We start from the raw sequence: 18,557 nt of genomic DNA, 5'->3' as shown, positions 1-18,557 counted from the left end.
CCATGTACAATACTACTAATAATATAAAAATAAGTATGTTTGTTGATTATGCTTCCCGTACCATGACAGAACATAGCCTATGTTACTCGGGGATAGTATAGTTTTCCAACAGTGAAATTTTTCAAATCGTTTCAGTAGTATCAAATTTTTGTGTAACAAACAAACTTGAAGAGTTCCCCCTCATTATTATCCCTACATAGTATAAAACAAAGTTGCTTTTTCTGTCCCTATGTCCCTTTGTACGCTTAAATCTTCAAAACTACGCAACTGATTTTGATGCGGTTTTTTCAATAGATAGAGTGATTAAGGAGGAAGCTTTATATGTATAATAACATACCTACATTAAATAGTGGGAAAATACTGTTATCCCGTGCGAAGCCGGAGCGGGTCGCTAGTATTAGTATAGAAGTAGGTATTTTAGTTCAATAACCTCAAAATTAGCCATGAATTCTAAGGACTCATACGTATACGTATCTGTCTTCATCATACCTTATACTAAAAAATAAAGCGAAGTCAAATGCAATAGTGTTAACATTAATGAACTGACTGTTTTGAGCGCAGTATAAATAGAGTTACAGCATCAAGTAAATGAGTTAATGTAAAGTACTGATGTAAGATGAGAATACTAATATTACTTTGTATTGTGTTCATCGTCAGCGATAGAGCTAGAAGTTCATATGTAAGTATTTGAGACTCATTTTATTATACACCAATTAAAATATACACAAAAGCATTGCAAACCAAATTGAATTAATTCAAAAATATACCATGGGAACAAATCCAAAGACCACGTACATTTCTGCTATTTTGTAGAGTGTGTTAGAAGGAGCGACTGCCTATCTGACCTCTTCAACCCAATTGCCCGGGCAACCCAATGCTCCTAGGTAAGACTGGTATCTTAAGCTTCCGACTGCCAAGGATGTTCAATGACAGCCGGGACCTACAGTTTAACGTGTCATCCGAAACATGTGTCATTTGTTGCATTGGTACTTGCCTGACCTGGAATCGAACGCACGCATTCATAGTTGAGAGGATGGTTGTTTTCCCACTAGGCCACCATGACTTGCTCCACTCTCATAACAGTCAAAATAACACCCCTTTTTAAGTCGCGGGGTTAAAACTAACTTGTTTTATGTAAATTCGACCAAAGATCTCCTTTCTTTAGGCAAGAAATCTCCGAAGGGCAAATAAAGATAAAGATCGAGCTGAATTTGAGGAATACGTTGAAATATGTCTGAAGCTAGCAGAGAAGGATTTTGAAGAAATTAGTGAAGACAAACCTATTTCGACACAGAAGCAAGTAGAGCTTATAGCAAAGGGTATCAGTCAGTGTATTTTCGACCAAACCGGAGTTACAGATTCAGAAGGAAATTTCAATCCAGATGCAGCACTAAAACTTGTATCTACGCTTGGTATTGAAAAGGATGAAGCGATTGAAATGCTTGATAAATGCATGGCTTCCACAAGAAGGAATGGAAGGAATGCGGCGTGGGCGATCTTTAATTGTATGGCCCAGACTGACCCTTGGGAAGGAGTATGGTTTTGGCAGTTTCCTCCGAACTGGATGTCCAGAGAAGTTATCTAAATACCTATAACGGAATAAAAGATAGATATCTCAAGCTAAAGGCCTATTGATATGTACTTCAGGAAGACCTTCTTATAATAATGAACTTTATTAAACAGCCTAATGGTGATATATAGAAATATATTCAGAAGTCAAGCATTACGTATTGTCCGATTCAAGTCTGTACGCATACATCTTTAACCTTCTCTGATACCTAATCAATAAATTGTAATACAAATCTTTTATTTTTGTACCTATTATTAAAATATACAAAACTTATCACTTAAAATGATCCATTCACATTAATAAATAAATCAAAGGCTATCCATGCTTTTATCCAAAGGATGCTATAAATGGCAGATCTCAGACACACCTCGATCCCAAAGCAATTCTTCAAAGAAAAACCTCCTGCGAATATTATACTGATGACATCGTTAAAGTGTTTTATTTTAATTTCCTATTTCACAAAAAAAGGATTTAGTCACCAAAACTATGGAATTCCTGTGGCTAAAACACTGAATGGATATGATTATTTTTTTTGAATTCGTCATAGAATACCTTGATGTACCTATAGGTATGACTATTTGTGATAGGATTTAATGTGATTAGGTATGCCACACCCGATATTTATTGTTATTCAGAGAATTCAAACTTTCTTTTTTCAGTCTAACAGTATTATTGCTTCCCGCGTTTTTTAAAGATTGCTTGAAATAATGTTGGTTAAAAGAGGATGAAGCTATTGAAATACACACATTATACACAAATTATTGTGTGTTGCACACATCCATCATTTTGTCTTACAAACCACAAATATACAAGCATATTAAGTTTATAGATCGAATTACTGGTAGGTTGAATGCGCGGGTAAAACCACCTCTTTATTGCACTCTAATAGCAATCGGATTAGTAGGAAACGGGGACACAAGATTTATTTATTTTATCTTACCTTGAACTTATAATAGCCTCATAAGTTTAGTGCCAAGAGGATAACGTACTACAATAAGTACCTACAGACCGAAGTGTATTTGAATGCACTTGCTAGATGACAGGACACGGGTAGCTTACGTTTTAAAATGGTAAAATATCTTTTCTATCTAATCATTAATTTATTGAGTTTTAGCTACTTTTTGCACATGGATAAAAAATTGCCTTCAACCATTTCCAGGGTCTCGTGTGTTTAGTACTTTAAGGCACAGATTATATAATAGTTACTACGTAACAGATAAATCACTCCATACAAAAAAGTCCATACCTACTGTTATAAGCACCTACAAGTTCCCCAACTACCTACAAATTCCCAGCTGCGTTATAAAATGAACCTTAAAAGCTCGAGCGCTTGATTGCTATTCCAATGCGATAGCGCACAGTTCAGTGACCGCAACCGTGCCGTGGCCGTGCTTAGGGTTGCTTCTTACAACTTATTAATATTTAAGTAGGAAAACAAAGTTACGCTTATTTTAAGATGGCCTTTTTTAAACTGAGTTTTTAAATAAAAAGTAATATCAAGAATATTTTTCTTTAGTTAACTATTGTATTGCCTACTAAAATGGAAGAAGGGGACATATTACTAAATATTACCTAATACGTAAGCATAGGTAAGTACTTAAGTAAAGCTTTCGTCAAAATCAAAAGCGGGTTTCCAACTATTTTTCGAGCACAAGTGCCATACCCCATACGGTACAACTCCGTCGAGTGTTGATATATATCTAAAATTGGTTTCTGCGTAGCGACACGCATAATGTTCCGAGTCGTCATTAAGTTGGACCAGAACTATACCTACTTACACTCAAGATGTGTTTTGAGCTACAAAACTCACAATACAGTTCATATAACTAAGTAGGTATCTAAAGTAAAATACCTAATAATCTCTGTTGTTAAAATCATAAAGTAGATAAGTATTAATTTATTTTTAAAAAAATATAATTACTAGATAAGTTCATACATACCTATAAAATGTTTCTAAATCTTACAAAAGTCGCAAATAAACCAACACAACTCAAAATAATCCATCAGTTTGTGAGGTAGCTAAAAAAACCTAATAAAAACCAACAGCATAACATGCCACGAAATAAAAATAATAATATTGGAGCGCGCGCGGCGCGTGTGACTGTTGTGCGCCCTGAGCCGCGTGGGGCTACCGGTAACCCAGCGAGCGGTAGGCATTTATCGCGCGCAAGTACGTCGAGTGACAGAGGCCTGTTTAAGGTCACAAAGTCAGTTCTAGCGTGAAAATGCAACATATTATAATCATCGGCAAGGATATTGAGCCCCGACCTTCACCTGCGCAGAAGTGATTTATTGGTTTATTGCCATAAGTGTACAGTGCGCAAAGCGATCCTCACTCATCCGCCGGGAGCTCATTATCCGTGCCGATAACTATACCTACACCGTTCTACCACAAAACTTTTAAACGTCTATTGAACACTTGTCGAAAAAAAATACAAATTATGACGTTGAAATAAGGTCAGTTTTGCAGCCACATTTTTTTAGACAAGTGTTCAACGGATGTTTATGTTTTTGTAATAAGGCCGACATGGTTACGCATCTAAAACATTAATAATGCAGACGTCACTGCAGATTTATTTCCCAAGCGCAGGTGTTCTGCTCTGTTTTATTGCTATCTATACTAATATTATAAAGCTGAAGAGTTTGTTTGTTTGTTTGAACGCTCTAATCTTAGGAACTACTGGTCCGATTTGAAAATTTCTTTCAGTGTTAGATAGCCCATTTATCGAGGAAGGCTATAGGTTACTTTTTATCCCGGTACGGGAAGTAGTTTCCACGGGATGCGGGTGAAACCGCTGGCAGAAGCTAGTTTACTAATATGCAAACTAGTAGGTTTTATTTATTGAATGACTACGTTGTAGTGTTGAGTCAGCCGAGGAAAAATCCTAGATTGATGGATTGAAGACGTCACTTGGTCAATATGAAGCACTATGTTCAAGTATTGAGTGACGAATCTTGACAATAGCGTAGGATTCCCCTTTTCCATGCTCAATACTCAAAGCCTGTATGACTTCCTCATAGTTGGTTAAATACATCAGGTTGGCAGCCCAAGGATTGTATGAAAAAAAATAGCGTAGCCCTGGTAGGTAGGCAAAGGGCTCCAGAGGAGACTAAGATATCAGTCAGTAAAAGTCAGAAGTTTTTACATTAACATCCATGATCATCATCATCAACATTCCTTGTAGTGGCTTGTTCATATTGTTATAATGGTGTCATAGCCGATATTTGGCCACGGTGGCTGTTCTTTGCTGCGCAGGATTTATTATAGTGCACAAGCATTTGCGCAGACACAGGTACACTCACTAGTCCTTCACTCTCATAGTCCAATGGGGCAGCATTACGACACGATCGGATAGAAATCACGAGCAGCCTCTCCTATGCACGGGAGTATTAATCACCGACTTCCAGATTCCGGCCTGCATCTGTGAAAGTTTCTAAAACCCACAAAACGATTTGGCTCGACTCGGGAATCCAACCCAAGACCTCGAGCGCAGCAGTCGGGCTATGCGACTGGCAGACAAACGAGACATATTGTGATACTAAACTACTTAATTCAAAAGCTAATCTAAAATTGTCACGCCAATTACAATTAGTTTAATTACAAAATGTTTGATCGACAATTTACTGACATGCCATCAGATAAAATAAAACCGGATTTAACAATTTATTCATAACTAGCTTCTGCCAGCGGTATCACCCGCATCCCGTGGGAACTACTTCCCGTACCCGGATAAAAAAGTAGCCTATAGCCTTCCTCGATAAATGGGCTATCTAACACTGAAAGAAATTTTCAAATCGGACCAGTAGTTCCTGAGATTAGCGCGTTCAAATAAACAAACAAACTCTTCAGCTTTATATTATTAGTATAGATGTCTGTACTAAAATTGACAATATGTACGCGGAAGTCATTTACTGTTATCGGTATATAAATAAAGCAAACTGGTACATGATTCAAGCTTTACCGTAACGATGGTGTTTTCTCGTTCGGACTGCACCGGTACAATTTTGATTATTTTTTACATATTTTAGGTATTGATACAAAATGTATTCCAACTGAAATACTGCTCCAGATTGGAAAAAAGCTAAGCAGAAGACTAAGGACATCAGGAACACATTAAAAAGACTTAAGTAAATACCAATATGTTTAAAACAAAGTTTTATATGACCTACCATCTATGTATAAATCATAAATGGTTGAACCGATTATTACAATCTTTAATCTGTCTCCGCCCCCAATACAATGTAGAATAACCGCAAAAACAAAAAAACATCGTAGTAAAAAATAGACTAAAACAAAGTCTATCAGGTCAGCTAGATCGTAACATAAATCATTGTAATTGTTGGAATTCCCCAAAAAAGTGAATTTAAATTCTATCTTTTTCTCGTTTTGCACCTTAAAAAAATATTTTTAAACATATAAAATTATCCTTAAATAGCAACCCTAAAATAACCGTGTATTAAAAAAAAAACAAACCATGTAAATGAATCAGGGAACGTCTTTTCCGAAGTAGGTCATTAATAACTTAAGTCAATTAAGAAAGTGCGCAAGAGTAGGTACCTACCCACAGTGGCAAACAAAAAGTGGGTAAATGTATCGCTAAACGGTAAATGAAATCCATAATTAAATATAAACACATGTATTTTGTATAACAACAAACCGGTGTGAACTTACCACAGGTGCTCATATAGGCACCAAGTTTTCCTCAACAAGCAGAGTTTTTTGTTATTTTTTTCGTGCGTCAAGTTGTCGGCAAAACCAGTCGCTTTTGTGTCGTGGAACGGAGTGCTCGTTTTTCTCGAAATTTAAAAACGGAATTTTGTACACAAGAATGAAGACTTTGGTAAGTAGTTTATACGTCGTATTTTATTTAAAATGGTTTTAAAATAAGAATTCCTTTTAAACTGTTGTTCGAACTTTAAAAATCATTTTTTTTTCTCATGTACTAGATTGTGTTTTGTTAGTTCTTTGTTAAATGTATTTTAACGACTTGTAATAATTGTCTTTTATAAGTAAGATCTTTAATTAAGGATAAGGTTATGGTTAAATAATTGCGCATGTTAGTCATGGTTTAGACGGAATCTCGAGGACTTAGCTAGTGAAGTCAACCGTATAAACTGTGTGCTTTATTTACTTGTAAAACTTGTACTTTTTATTGCCATATTCTTGTGATTGAATGATTATTTCGATCCCAACCAACCCTCGGGCTAGAGAATAAAGTTCACGAACTCATAAAGCATTACTAGCTACCATATGCGGTTTCACCATTGAGGGAACTAAGTAGGTACCTACTTCTCGTACTCAGATATAAAGCAACCTCTAAGTTATTCACTGATGTATTATGGATAAATTAACCTCATAAATTATCAAAATCTGATCTGCCTTTTGCACATTCAGAAGTGCCAAACATATTACCTAAGTTTTCTCAATATCTTTCGCTATTACAATATAAGCGTGAGTTCATTTTTAACCGACTTCCCAAAAAGGAAGAGGTCCTCAATTCGGCCGGTATGTTTTTTTTTCTATGTATGTACATGGCTTAGGTACTCCGAGGTTTTTAAATATATACTCGTATTTAATTTAGAAAAGACTGGAGCTACTTATATCTTTACATTCTATAACTAAATTCCATACAAATAAAGTTTATTTATCTACTATTTTTCACATTGTCATTGACATAGTACGGAACGACCTATCCAATGCTGAGACCGGTTCAGATGTGCACTATTTATAAACAAGCCAAACAAATAAATAAGTACATTGCTATTTATAAATGTCAAGCTTTTGATAAGAAATACATTAAGTCATTTGTAAAGGACGATGTGCAAAAAAAGTTTTAAAAGTATTAAAGAATATAATTAGTTGTTTTTGTTTGTAACAGATGTCCAATCCTTGATAGTTGAGCTACCTATTGCAACATTTAAAAAACCTATAGGTAGATTGCGTGCTCAGACGCAGACGAGCAAAATATTGCCTTCACATCCCTAGGGAAATATGCACCCACTGGGAGTAGTTCATAGTTCAGCTGGATATACATGTAGGTACTAGACTAGACTATGTCAGTTCCCAAACTCAACTTCTTTTCTAATATCATTTAAATCGGGTCAGTGGTTAAGTTTCATTTGTGTCTTATAACCTAGATTTCTTTAATTGATTTGTTACTTAAACTTATTGTTTTGTAATTGATCTACATTTCAATGAATATTGTTTTGATTAGCCATTTATATTAATGACATTATCCATTAACCCACTTATCAACAGATATCAGTGTCAGCCGTGGTGTTGATGACGTCAGCAATCGTGGCGGGTCAACGACCTTTCTTCGCGGGCTCCAAACCCATTGGGTTCCCTGAGACTCCTAACAGGACTACTACGACACCTGATCCTCTTGATAATCGGTAACTAACGTTTTGTAAATTATTTTAAGATATTCTTAAATTGTCATCCAATCTGAGCTTTCAAAATATTTATTTAAAGAAAAGAACCAAAAATCGATATACTCGATTCGATCAATTAACCCTCTGTGAGATAGCAGCGGTGAGGGAGTGTCAGACTTTTACTGACTAAAAATCCATCGTGTTCCTTCGTAGGCATTTTATGTATCAGGACCGCGGCAACTCTTTGGAACAATCCCACAGTCTCGATATACTCACCATAAAATGCTTTAATAATAATTGCATGATGCCTGCTCACCAACACGCATGCCCAGGGCGGTAAGAATGGATAAACACCCCCAGCTTGGGGAAGACCTTTGTCCAGTAGTGGACGTTTTTTGGCTGTGACGACGATGACGGCACATACTGCCCAATGCCCATAAATCATTTTTATTTCCAAAATTATTGAAAACCTGCTATATCCTACCTACTTAAAAACTAGCCAGCGAACTTAGCTTGCTAATTGATATGACTCAGTATAATCTATAATCTAAACGTACCGGACTTCCCTAGTCCAAATTAAAACAACGCAGTTGATAGGTTGACGTTCACTTTACAAGAAACAGATGACAGGTAAAAAACTTAAGCTTATTTTAGGTAGGTATATAATATGTGGTTTTAAATAATGATTATTTATATACGTACCTGTTGCAAGAATATATAGGTATCTACATGTGTTGGGTTTTTCCAATTTGGTTTTCTCCAAAGGTTTTTAGAGTAAAAAAGTTAACTTTAATTGCAAAAAACTGCCTATAAGTGCATAACAACCACTTTAATATTAATTCATCGACTTATTTATCTTCTGCTAATGGATTTACATACACAACAAATTCGAAATGAGCAACCTAATTGCAAAATTGACCAGGGCCCCGATTCTCCTAAGTTAATAATGTCAAAATCGAATAGAAATCGAATCGCAATATGATCGTAATAGCAGTTTTAACCATATCGGGCATTCTGCTACTAATAAAAGACCAATCGTATTCGATTGACATTTGATTGGTGTGCGATTGGTCTGCTATTTTGATGATTTTGGTCTATACGGTAGTTTGCTGTACAATCATTTTGCAATCGTAAATCAGTTGCAGACAAAATGATTCATTATTGAATGACAGAAAAGGATAAAAACGTTTATTTCAAAGAAAAAATAGCGGAATGCCACATACGCTTCAATAGTAATCGAGTCGGGATTGGATCTCAGTCGAATCGAGTCGAACGTCAATTGAAGGTCGCTTAAGTAAAATTAGGAGAATCGGGCCCCAGATGTTTGGTCACGTCAAAACTAAGGTCTCGGTCTGTATTTACCTACTGAAAGGATAGATGCTCGTAAGCTAACATTAAGAAAAAAGAAAGTAATTTCCTCATAATTTTTCATTCTTTACAGTTTCGGCGAAGGCACAACCCAAAGACTGCCTATAGAAGCAAATGGCGACCGCGACCTCATTGACAGGCTGAGCAAACTACCCATAGACAAGCAGCCTTTCTGGTTCATCAACTGGCAAGCTTTAGAAGCTAATAGGAAGGACCCTCAGACCTACCCACAGAGACCCAGTGTTTTTGTCGACCCTGTACCTTCAAGCGGCAACGGTCTTGGTGATCGATTCTCAGACACTGGTCTCACTTCAAATGTTAACCCTTCAGTTTCCAGTCAATCTAACAATAATGGGAATTCTAATTCCAATGCCGGGTTTGGCAGTGGACAGTTTGGCCAAGCATCAGCAAGTGCGTCAAGTCAATCCAGTAACAATTTCAATTCCAACCCTGGATTTGGTGGTTTTGGGCAAATTGTCCCAGCGGCACCGAGTATCCCCAATCAACCGAGTTTTAACCCCAATTTCGGTTCAAACAACCAAGTTGCACAGACTACCGTTGTTTCACCAACTCTAGCGAGTTCTTACAATCCCAATTTTGATTCGAATCATGGTTTTTATGATATAAGTGGTCAGTATATACAAACGCCGCCTATTGTGCCATATCAACCCAGTAATAATTTCAATTCCAATGCTGGGTCGGGGAACAAAAATGGTCAGTTAGTGCAAACGACACAAAGATATCCGTGGAATGCTTTCCCGTCGACAAATTCTCAGTTTAACAGATATCCAGAATATAATACTCAAAGGGCCAACACTAAGAACACTGGCCACTAATAATTGTATAAGTAATTATTATTTATTGAACAAAAACAAGCATTTAATTTAATAAAACATGTTTATTGACTTTTTTAAATAAATAAAACTTAATTACTAAGCGTAACCTTATTACTAAAACCTCATAAGATTGAATATAAATAAAAATAGTAAAATGCAATCAATTGTTCATTTTATTTGACTCGATAACTTAACATCCGTACTGAGATGTTTAAAAATATTTTTATAAAAGTATAATAATTATTAATTATTGTACAAAAATATCATAATTCAAATATCGAACGATATTTGGTAATGGTGTTGCCTAATCAGTAATTTCACTTTGTATAAAATGATGACGTCATACTAGTGACGTAACATGTATATTCCTAGTCTACTTTATTAAGGCTTTGACTGTATAGACATCAAGGCACTACAGAGCTAAGTAAGCACAGCCCTAAATGTGTTAACTAACTTGTGGAAATTACTATAAAATAGAGTAATAGGAATTCACAATAAATGCCTATACATAAGAAGAATAATTTAGATAATCATTGTTTACTGCAATATTGAATGTTACAATAATAGTACAATTTATTTGGTTCGTTGAAATAATTTTCCAATAAGTAAATGAATGTATGAACAAAACTTCTCAAGTAATGCATAGAAGAAACAAAATGCAATAATAATTAGAAAAAAATTAAAGCACATTATACAGCAATTATAATGGACACACATTTAATTTATAAATAGGTACTACCTACACTGTATTGTATATAAATTGTAATAGTTATATTGACTTGAATGAACCACAAACAAATCTGGTCACCATAGATAACCCACTGAGTCTATTTATTTGCACAATGGTGTACGACAAATTTTTTCAAGCCAAACTTTTAATATGTGGTTTTTATGCTCAAAGAATTGAGTCTAAAGGACTCATTTCTTAGACTTGAGCCTACTGGTTTTTTCCTAACGAAAATTACAAATATAGCTGCCTAAGGATCAGAAAGTCCAACACAAAAGTAGGTATTACAATTTAAATTAATCATATTATTGCTTCACTGGTTTTAGATGACAGTAACTTATTACCAAAAACAAAATATACCTTCTTGGTACAACTCGAGTTTCGAGCAACACACATAAGTACAATAATCATCACATTATATAAAATAAAAAAAAACATTCACTCGATGTACTTATTAACTAAGTTATAAAATATAACCGTTACACAGTTTGACCTAACAATACATACATAAAAAATAACTGTACATGTATTCGCAAATTATGATACATAATTTGGCTGAATAATACTATTTTATTTGTAGGTCGAAAACATTTAAAAAGTAAAAATAATAAAAAAAAAACAACGAAATCATTGGCTCAGATAAAGATGGGTATAGACATGCGAAAAAGTTAGTAAAAAATCTAAATTATGGACAAAAGGTGACATGATTTTAAGGCACGGAAAAATTTAAGGCACTATTAATCAGTATTGCCATTTAATAATTTATGAAGAATGATTCAAAACAAAAATAACGACAGAAGAATAAGGAATAAAACCAAAATTACATAAATAATTATAAAACTAAAAAAAAAAGCAGCACTAGACAGTTAAATACCAAATAAAAAAAGCCAAAAAAAATCTCATATCTATACCCATCTTTCGAAAAAAACAACATCAGTATTACCGGGCGACAACCAACACAGCACATACCGCGACAACCAACCAACTGGCTAGGCTGGTTGTTGAACCAGATGTCTTGGTTACTGAGGGCAATCTTACACTTTTGTAATGACAGGATTTCTCGGCTGTTTCGTTGCTCATCACTTCTGTGTAGTTGGGGTAGCTTTGGATTTGCATTGGCTGAAAGAAAAAGGGTACATTTTAGTGTATAGTCGAGTAATGGTGAGTTACCTATGCACTAAAAAAACTTTTAGAAAATGTTTAAACAATGCGTATTCTTCCTATTCGATTAATTATGATAAATGAGATAGTTTGTGAGCGTATATTCTGTGCTTATTTTTGTTCCTCCTTTCGTGTGGACTGTGATGAAAATGAAACTTGGCAATAATACATATAGCTTATATGTAGGATTGTAGGCAGAATAACTGTTTGAGAGGACGCCTATGCCTAGCAGTGGTATGATAAGAAAAATTCTGATGATAATGATGATTGGATAACGCAGGTTAGGTACTATTTATAAAAGTGGGTGAAGTAGTTCCTTTAGGCCTCGACTAAATCCGTAAAAATCAACTAGTAAATATATATAGTTATTTACTCACCACAGCCCATGAATCGTCTCTCTTCTTACAGAAAGTCATATGCATTCCTTTGTATAAAGTCTTCTCGATTTGTTCCGTCAGCAACGGCTCAGCCCACGGCATCTCGTTCAGATGCGCCATGAATGATTTGTTGCGGAATTCTGGTGGTTCCCAGATTACTAGCTCCTCTGAAAATAGGCGAAATGGCGTATTAAAGTAAGTTCTGTTGGATAAATAGATGGAGTATTTAAAAGGTACTGATGCTTCATATAAGTGAACGAGTATCGTTACTATAACTTACAAAAAAATATGAACTAGGTACAGTGTACCTACGTGGAGATCTTAAAAAATAAACCTATCGTTAGTATCAGTCTCCTTTTTTTTTAAATGATGGCAAAAATCATCAAATCAACCCTCCCGCTGTGGGTTAGCAGCGGCGAAGGAGTGTCAGACTTTTACTGACAAGAAATCCATCATGTTCCGTCGTAGACCTTTTATGTACCAGGGCTGCGGTAACTCTTTCGAAGAATCCCGCAGCCCCGGCAGGCCTTGGCCCTGCTGGGCTCCGCTGAATAAGAGAACCCTCAGTTATAATCTACGTTGTAATAAAATACTTACTCATCAAGCCAACGCCTTGGTCGTCACCCTGTACTCCTTGTTCTTCACCAGTGTCGTTGTTCATTTGTTTCTGCACTTCCAGTTCTGTTAGCGGCATGGGTGGAAGGTTCTCGAAGCTTCTGGAATGTTTAAATGCTTGTAAGTATGGTGATTGATGTGTAAATAGAGAGAGCTATATTATATTTTATATTTTAAGGTATATCCATATTCCATGCCTGCGGCATTGTTCGATAGAGGTGTCGCGGCCCTGGTACATAAAGGGCTTAAGATGGTACATGGTCGCTCTTGGTCAGTAATAATCTGACACTCCTCACGTTCAAACAACAGCGGGAGGATCATTTGTTAATTCTATTTTATTTATGAAATACTTTTGTTTGGCCAAGCAATGCATTTTTTTTTCTTTACCGACTTTACTTTTGTGTCTATTTTTATATTTTTCCTATTGACCTGATGCAATTTGGAGATGCTAGTAAGCCTGTGGCCACAAGTTCATGAAAGTTTCCCAAAATATTCAACAGAGGGCGCACTCCAACTTTGCACCACTTAGTACCTACATATCGTAATTATATATTGAAATACTATTTTTAATTACAAAATTCAACTTACCCTGAAGATAAAAAGATGTTCTCAATTTGATCGAACGTCAGTCCATAGAACTCTTTCACTCCAAACGTCTCGAAGAACTCCTTGACGGGCGCCATAGAGTAACAACCAGCTAACTCTGTTCTTGGATAGTATAGGATGAAGGAAAGACACATTTCCTGGAAGAAATAAGTATTTTAAAGTTAAAAAAAAAATGCGAAAAGAACAGATTAAATTATTGGCCAAAACAATAATAACAAGATATCTATATGCTTCTTTAGATGTCACAAATAGTAACAGAATGTTTAAAAAAGCTACTATGTATATGTAAAGCTTGTTTCATTCAATATAACATCAATTTAAGATGATCAGATATGTAGCTAACACAAACTTATTAAAATAAAGAAGAATTATTTACCTGCTTAGCCGAATAGCCTCCCAATATAGGTTTATCTTTTGAGGTACTATCGTAAGTACATTCTGTGATCAAGCTGTCTCCCTTCATAAACTTCCTTCCACGGGGAACAATACGGGACTGTTGGTAGTGCGAATCGTAGAAATTCTCCTGGAAATAATATACAGCAATTTAGTACAACGCCATCTGTCGACACGAATGCAAACTATCATGAGAGAACAAAACCATTTGTATTACGAACAAAGTTGAACGTGGAAATAGTACACAAGTGATGCACTAGATGGCGCTAAATCAATTTTCGGTATCCTTACCTCTGATATCCTGGGAAGTTCTTGTGTGCCTCTGATATGTTTCAAAGATATTTTCCTCGCAGTTGAGTGAGCATGGAGCAATACTGACACAATATTTACGCCTTCTTCTGGTAACATCTGTAATTAAAATCATTTATGGTAAATATTGCGTAGTATCCACGTAATGTCCATGGAGTACTTGAGATGCTGACAATTTACCTGTTTATTAATGACTTAGGTAGATACTCGTTGCAATATAGGAACATATGTATATTCTGCACGTTGAGTTGTAAGTAATAGGCCAGCCAGACATTAAATTATCATTAACAATGACAATGATTAATGCTGAGAACAGTAGTTGCATAGACAATAAATAAATAGGCATAGAATACCTAGATACAAGCCCTCGTATTGTCTAAGAACAGACTGCATTTATCTGCATAAATTGCAAGTAAATACACATACTTGTTTTTTGTTTAATAGTACTGATACATTTGTAGCAAGTGATGAAAATTACCACTGTACCTTTGATAAAAAAATATATAAAACCGAGTCCAATTTTCCGGTGTAAGGTTCAGCCAAATGTGAAACTGAGAACTACATTTTTTTGAAATCGGTAAAAAAAATAACTAACATAACACACGATATTAAATTACTTCAAAATAATAAGATACCAACCTCCTTACTACATTCAGTGCTGCAAATCCCGACAGTTCTATACTGCTTCTGTTTTGGCGGGATCGCGTGTAATGCTGACACGCCGATACCAGAGACTAGGAGGGCGCCGTCGTGTTCCCGTAGTGTAGGTGTGTAGTGGACGCGGATGCCTGAACTGTCCAGTACTGGGAAGGAATGGTGGAGGTTTTAGTAGGTACTTGGCGAAACATTTTATAGGTAATTTTTTTTAAGATTCATATTCATATCATTTATTTGCGTTCCACAAGTTTGTCAGTAAGTATGTAACTCTCATCCTATTAGGTTTTTCTCTAGGATACAGAAATAAAACTATCATGATTTGCAATTCACTTAAACAAGAGTGTTGTTAATGTGTGTGCTAATGACTGTCTTCTTTGAATAAAAAATCTTTATTAAAGAGATCAATGGGACAGGCAAAATGACATTATTTACCAAGTTAGGTACATTTTTTTTTTTTTCATTTAATTCCTTTGTTGCAGCCAGTAAAACTGAACCCTTCAAACATACTACCCATTATAATTATGATGATCCTTATCTAGGTATGTATCAACCACAAAATTTACAGGCAAATCCTTAAGTACCATTAGTTACAAAAAAAAAAACTCACCGTTATGAAGTGCCTGGTTATCATAATGAACTTCGAGCATGTAGTAGGAAACGCCCCCTTTCGCGCCCAGCGGTATGCCAACGTTCTCAGGAAGGAATTCACCTGAAAATTGTTCAGCTAATTAATTAACTTGCCATTTGTAAGATGTTTATGAAGATTTGGCTTTATTGTGAAGGTCTGACTGCTGTGGGAGTTAATTAGATGGTGTTTCTTTGAGGTTGTAGGTGAGACAACTTTTTAAACTCAACACAATTATTATTAAACAAGCTGTTTTATTTGATTTATAATTGAATTGTGTGCTTATTCGTTTCTGAGAGCCTTTTTTGCGGTTTATCTATCCCTTTTAAAATAGACAAACCAGCCACTATAGTATTCAAAAACAGTTGATTTTAATTGAATTCATGTCTAAAATAATTACTTTAGACATCGAGGCATTTTGCCTCGATATTATAATTATGTTATATTTTTCATGTTATTATTATGTTTTACTTTATTATGTTTTTGTTTACTTAATATTGTCATTAATTAATAATGAAAATACATACCTTGAGAACCAATAGCCCACGCCGCAATGGGAGTAGCACACGTAGCCCAAGCACTCGGCTTGTTCGGTCCAAAATACCCATCACCTTCAGCCCATCCGTTCCACAGATGCTTATCATCATCATCAGCACACTCATATAACACCATATGATGAACTGGCGACATGCTGTTAGGTTCTAACACGGGTACATTGTTTCTGATCGGCCGGCTGTCTATTAAGGGTTCGTATCCAACGATATGGTGCTTTCGTGGTAGGTCAGGAACTTTGAAGATTTTGCACCAGAATAATGTTGCCATTACGTAGGGGATTGTGAGCTGGAAGGGGTAATACGATTTGATAATTATTTTTAAAATTAATAACTGAAATTGTTGTATTGGCGCATAATTTATCTAATTGTATGTCCTAGTGTTTTGTATATTACACAGGGGTTCTTATCTGTCTGTTTATTTTTCGATTTTCAGGATTTGTGACAAATCGAAAAACCGATTTTGAGGACGTCAATTTTAATATTTTTGTGTCTCAAGAGTGGACAAGATCGTTTTAATAAACATAGACAACGCGACAGGCAGAAGCCAGTAAGTAAATAGCTTAATTATAGCCAAAAGAAAACATCCACTTAGAACATTAATTAACTTTAAACTAAGCGAACATCAAACTTCATACTCACATTAGTCAGTCTTACATCCCAATGGCTCAGTGGTATGGACTCAGGCTTCGAGACCGGCTGCAGCAGTCTCAACGGCCTGGCTCCACTCTTCACGTGCTTGGGTAACTGTCCATCAGAACCGTCAGGTCCTAACGCCCAAAGAATTTGTGTTGTCTCGTCCTAGAAAAGAAATTATTGTTTGAACTTGTTGGGGGTAGGGAAATAGGCAACGAAGAAGGCCATCTTACTTCAGTTTTGGCGAAAAAATCTTTTGATCTCTAAAGGCGATTACGAGTTAACCACTGCTTAATAATATAAAAGACTAAATCGGATTAGTAATGTTTGAAGGACCAAGAAACTTTTCGATGAGCAGCAAGATCACAAGAGTCTGCTATAAGTCCACCTTAATAGAAATTCGAACTTGAAGTGGCACATAAGATCATCTAACCGAAGTAGAAGATTCATCTGTCTAGCTACAACTATGTTGGGATCAGCTCTCTTGTCTTTATGGGATGAAGCTGAAGTACCAGTATTTTACATGGAGAGACTGCCTATCTGATCCCCTCAACCCAGTTACTTGGACATCCCGATAACCCTTACCGAAATAGAAGACCGTTTCTGTTTTTCTTTGATCTACTCACCCCAATAACAAAGTCCTGCTTATCACATGTGTCCAACTGTCTCCTGAATTCCACCGTTGTGTGTGTATCATTCTGGTATCCAGATATGAGCTCATAGTTCTTCACGTCATCTGCTATTGCTCGGTCTTCGAACTCGGAGCCATAACAGTCCTGGAACAATGAAAGAGGGTGTTAAAGAAAATGATGGAAGATGCTAAAATATGGGGGATGCTTTAGTGACATAAGGTACTGGTAAAGAAGAACAGTCATTAATGGTGACCTGACCTTGTGACCTGATGGTAGGTGACCTGACTATAACGTAGTTAGAGGTAGGCTTACTTGCCTTTTGGTATTGTTTATTTGTCAGTTATATTTATATGCTATCTCAGCCTCGAAACTCTTTCTCTAGTCCGATAGATTAGAGGTTTTTCTCCGAACTTACGGTCTGAAATTGGTAGGTAATAAATAGTTTTATCAGAACATGAGTGTCGAACAAGTACATAAGCTGCACTTGATTAAGAAACAAGAAACTAGCTCCCACCCACAAAGGTTTTTCTAAGCCTTGTAGCCTTAAACTTGAGTTTTATGGCAAGCAATTAAAACGTAAAAGGAATTCAGGAGTACGCATTTAGATTTTTATTGCCCTTATTAGCTATTTGAGCTTAATTAAATAAATAATACCACCATTTCGGTAAAAGTCGTTTACAGCAGCCAAATTACTGAACTTTTAACATAAAACTAAGAACTATTTAGATTAATTGCAGTTTTAAAACTAATTTTGTTAATGCGTGTAGTAAAACCTAAAATGTTCATGTTAGTGTTATTTTATATGTCGTGGAATAGGCAGTAAAAAGTTTTATATATTGGTAAACATTTCAGAGTAGTAAAAATGTCTCTGATGGATTGCATAACAAAATATATGTACAAAAAGTATATATGTGGTTGAGAAAAGCTTATAGGTCTGCGTAGTACAAGTACCCCAAACAGACAATGAAAAAACCGTGTAAGGGAATTAGTTGATCCAAGTTCAAAATGGACCATAACCAACATACGGCAGACCCTTTATTAAAACCGCGCCTGCCGCAAAAATAAGAAACATCTGGCCATTTTTTTCGATCCCAAAAATATATTTTCAAAAATAGCATT

At 35.7% G+C, this 18,557-nt stretch overlaps 2 protein-coding genes across 3 annotated transcripts in view; one reads left to right on the top strand and one right to left on the bottom strand.

Moving 5' to 3' along the window:
• The first annotated feature begins 6,248 nt into the window (after positions 1-6,248).
• On the top strand, positions 6,249-10,691 carry LOC126056775 (uncharacterized protein DDB_G0283357). The gene is made up of 3 exons (XM_049850832.2): positions 6,249-6,411; positions 7,830-7,966; positions 9,387-10,691. The coding sequence occupies exons 1-3, from the start codon at positions 6,400-6,402 to the stop codon at positions 10,147-10,149; spliced, it is 912 nt and encodes a 303-aa protein (XP_049706789.2). The 5' UTR covers positions 6,249-6,399; the 3' UTR covers positions 10,150-10,691.
• LOC110379204 (MOXD1 homolog 1) overlaps positions 10,192-18,557 on the bottom strand; it is a 73,539-nt gene continuing 65,173 nt past the window's right edge. For both annotated transcript variants that reach the window (XM_049850512.2, XM_049850505.2), the window contains exons 3-13: positions 17,433-17,582; positions 16,813-16,971; positions 16,147-16,459; positions 15,602-15,703; positions 14,977-15,140; positions 14,320-14,436; positions 14,012-14,158; positions 13,618-13,772; positions 13,012-13,130; positions 12,415-12,581; positions 10,192-11,995 (exon numbers count right to left, since the gene is read on the bottom strand). In XM_049850512.2, coding sequence (XP_049706469.2) covers positions 11,816-11,995; positions 12,415-12,581; positions 13,012-13,130; positions 13,618-13,772; positions 14,012-14,158; positions 14,320-14,436; positions 14,977-15,140; positions 15,602-15,703; positions 16,147-16,459; positions 16,813-16,971; positions 17,433-17,582 — 1,773 coding nt within the window. In that variant the 3' untranslated portion in view covers positions 10,192-11,815. The remainder of the gene's footprint in view (positions 11,996-12,414; positions 12,582-13,011; positions 13,131-13,617; positions 13,773-14,011; positions 14,159-14,319; positions 14,437-14,976; positions 15,141-15,601; positions 15,704-16,146; positions 16,460-16,812; positions 16,972-17,432; positions 17,583-18,557) is intronic.

This window comes from Helicoverpa armigera, chromosome 18, assembly GCF_030705265.1.
Source record: "Helicoverpa armigera isolate CAAS_96S chromosome 18, ASM3070526v1, whole genome shotgun sequence".
Classification (NCBI taxonomy): Eukaryota; Metazoa; Arthropoda; class Insecta; order Lepidoptera; family Noctuidae; genus Helicoverpa; species Helicoverpa armigera.
This window is presented reverse-complemented; position numbering and strand designations above follow the sequence as displayed.

Coding starts and splice junctions, on each gene's coding strand:
- LOC126056775 (XM_049850832.2), top strand. Junction 7,967..9,386: donor CCTGATCCTCTTGATAATCG/GTAACTAACGTT, acceptor CATTCTTTACAG/TTTCGGCGAAGGCACAACCC.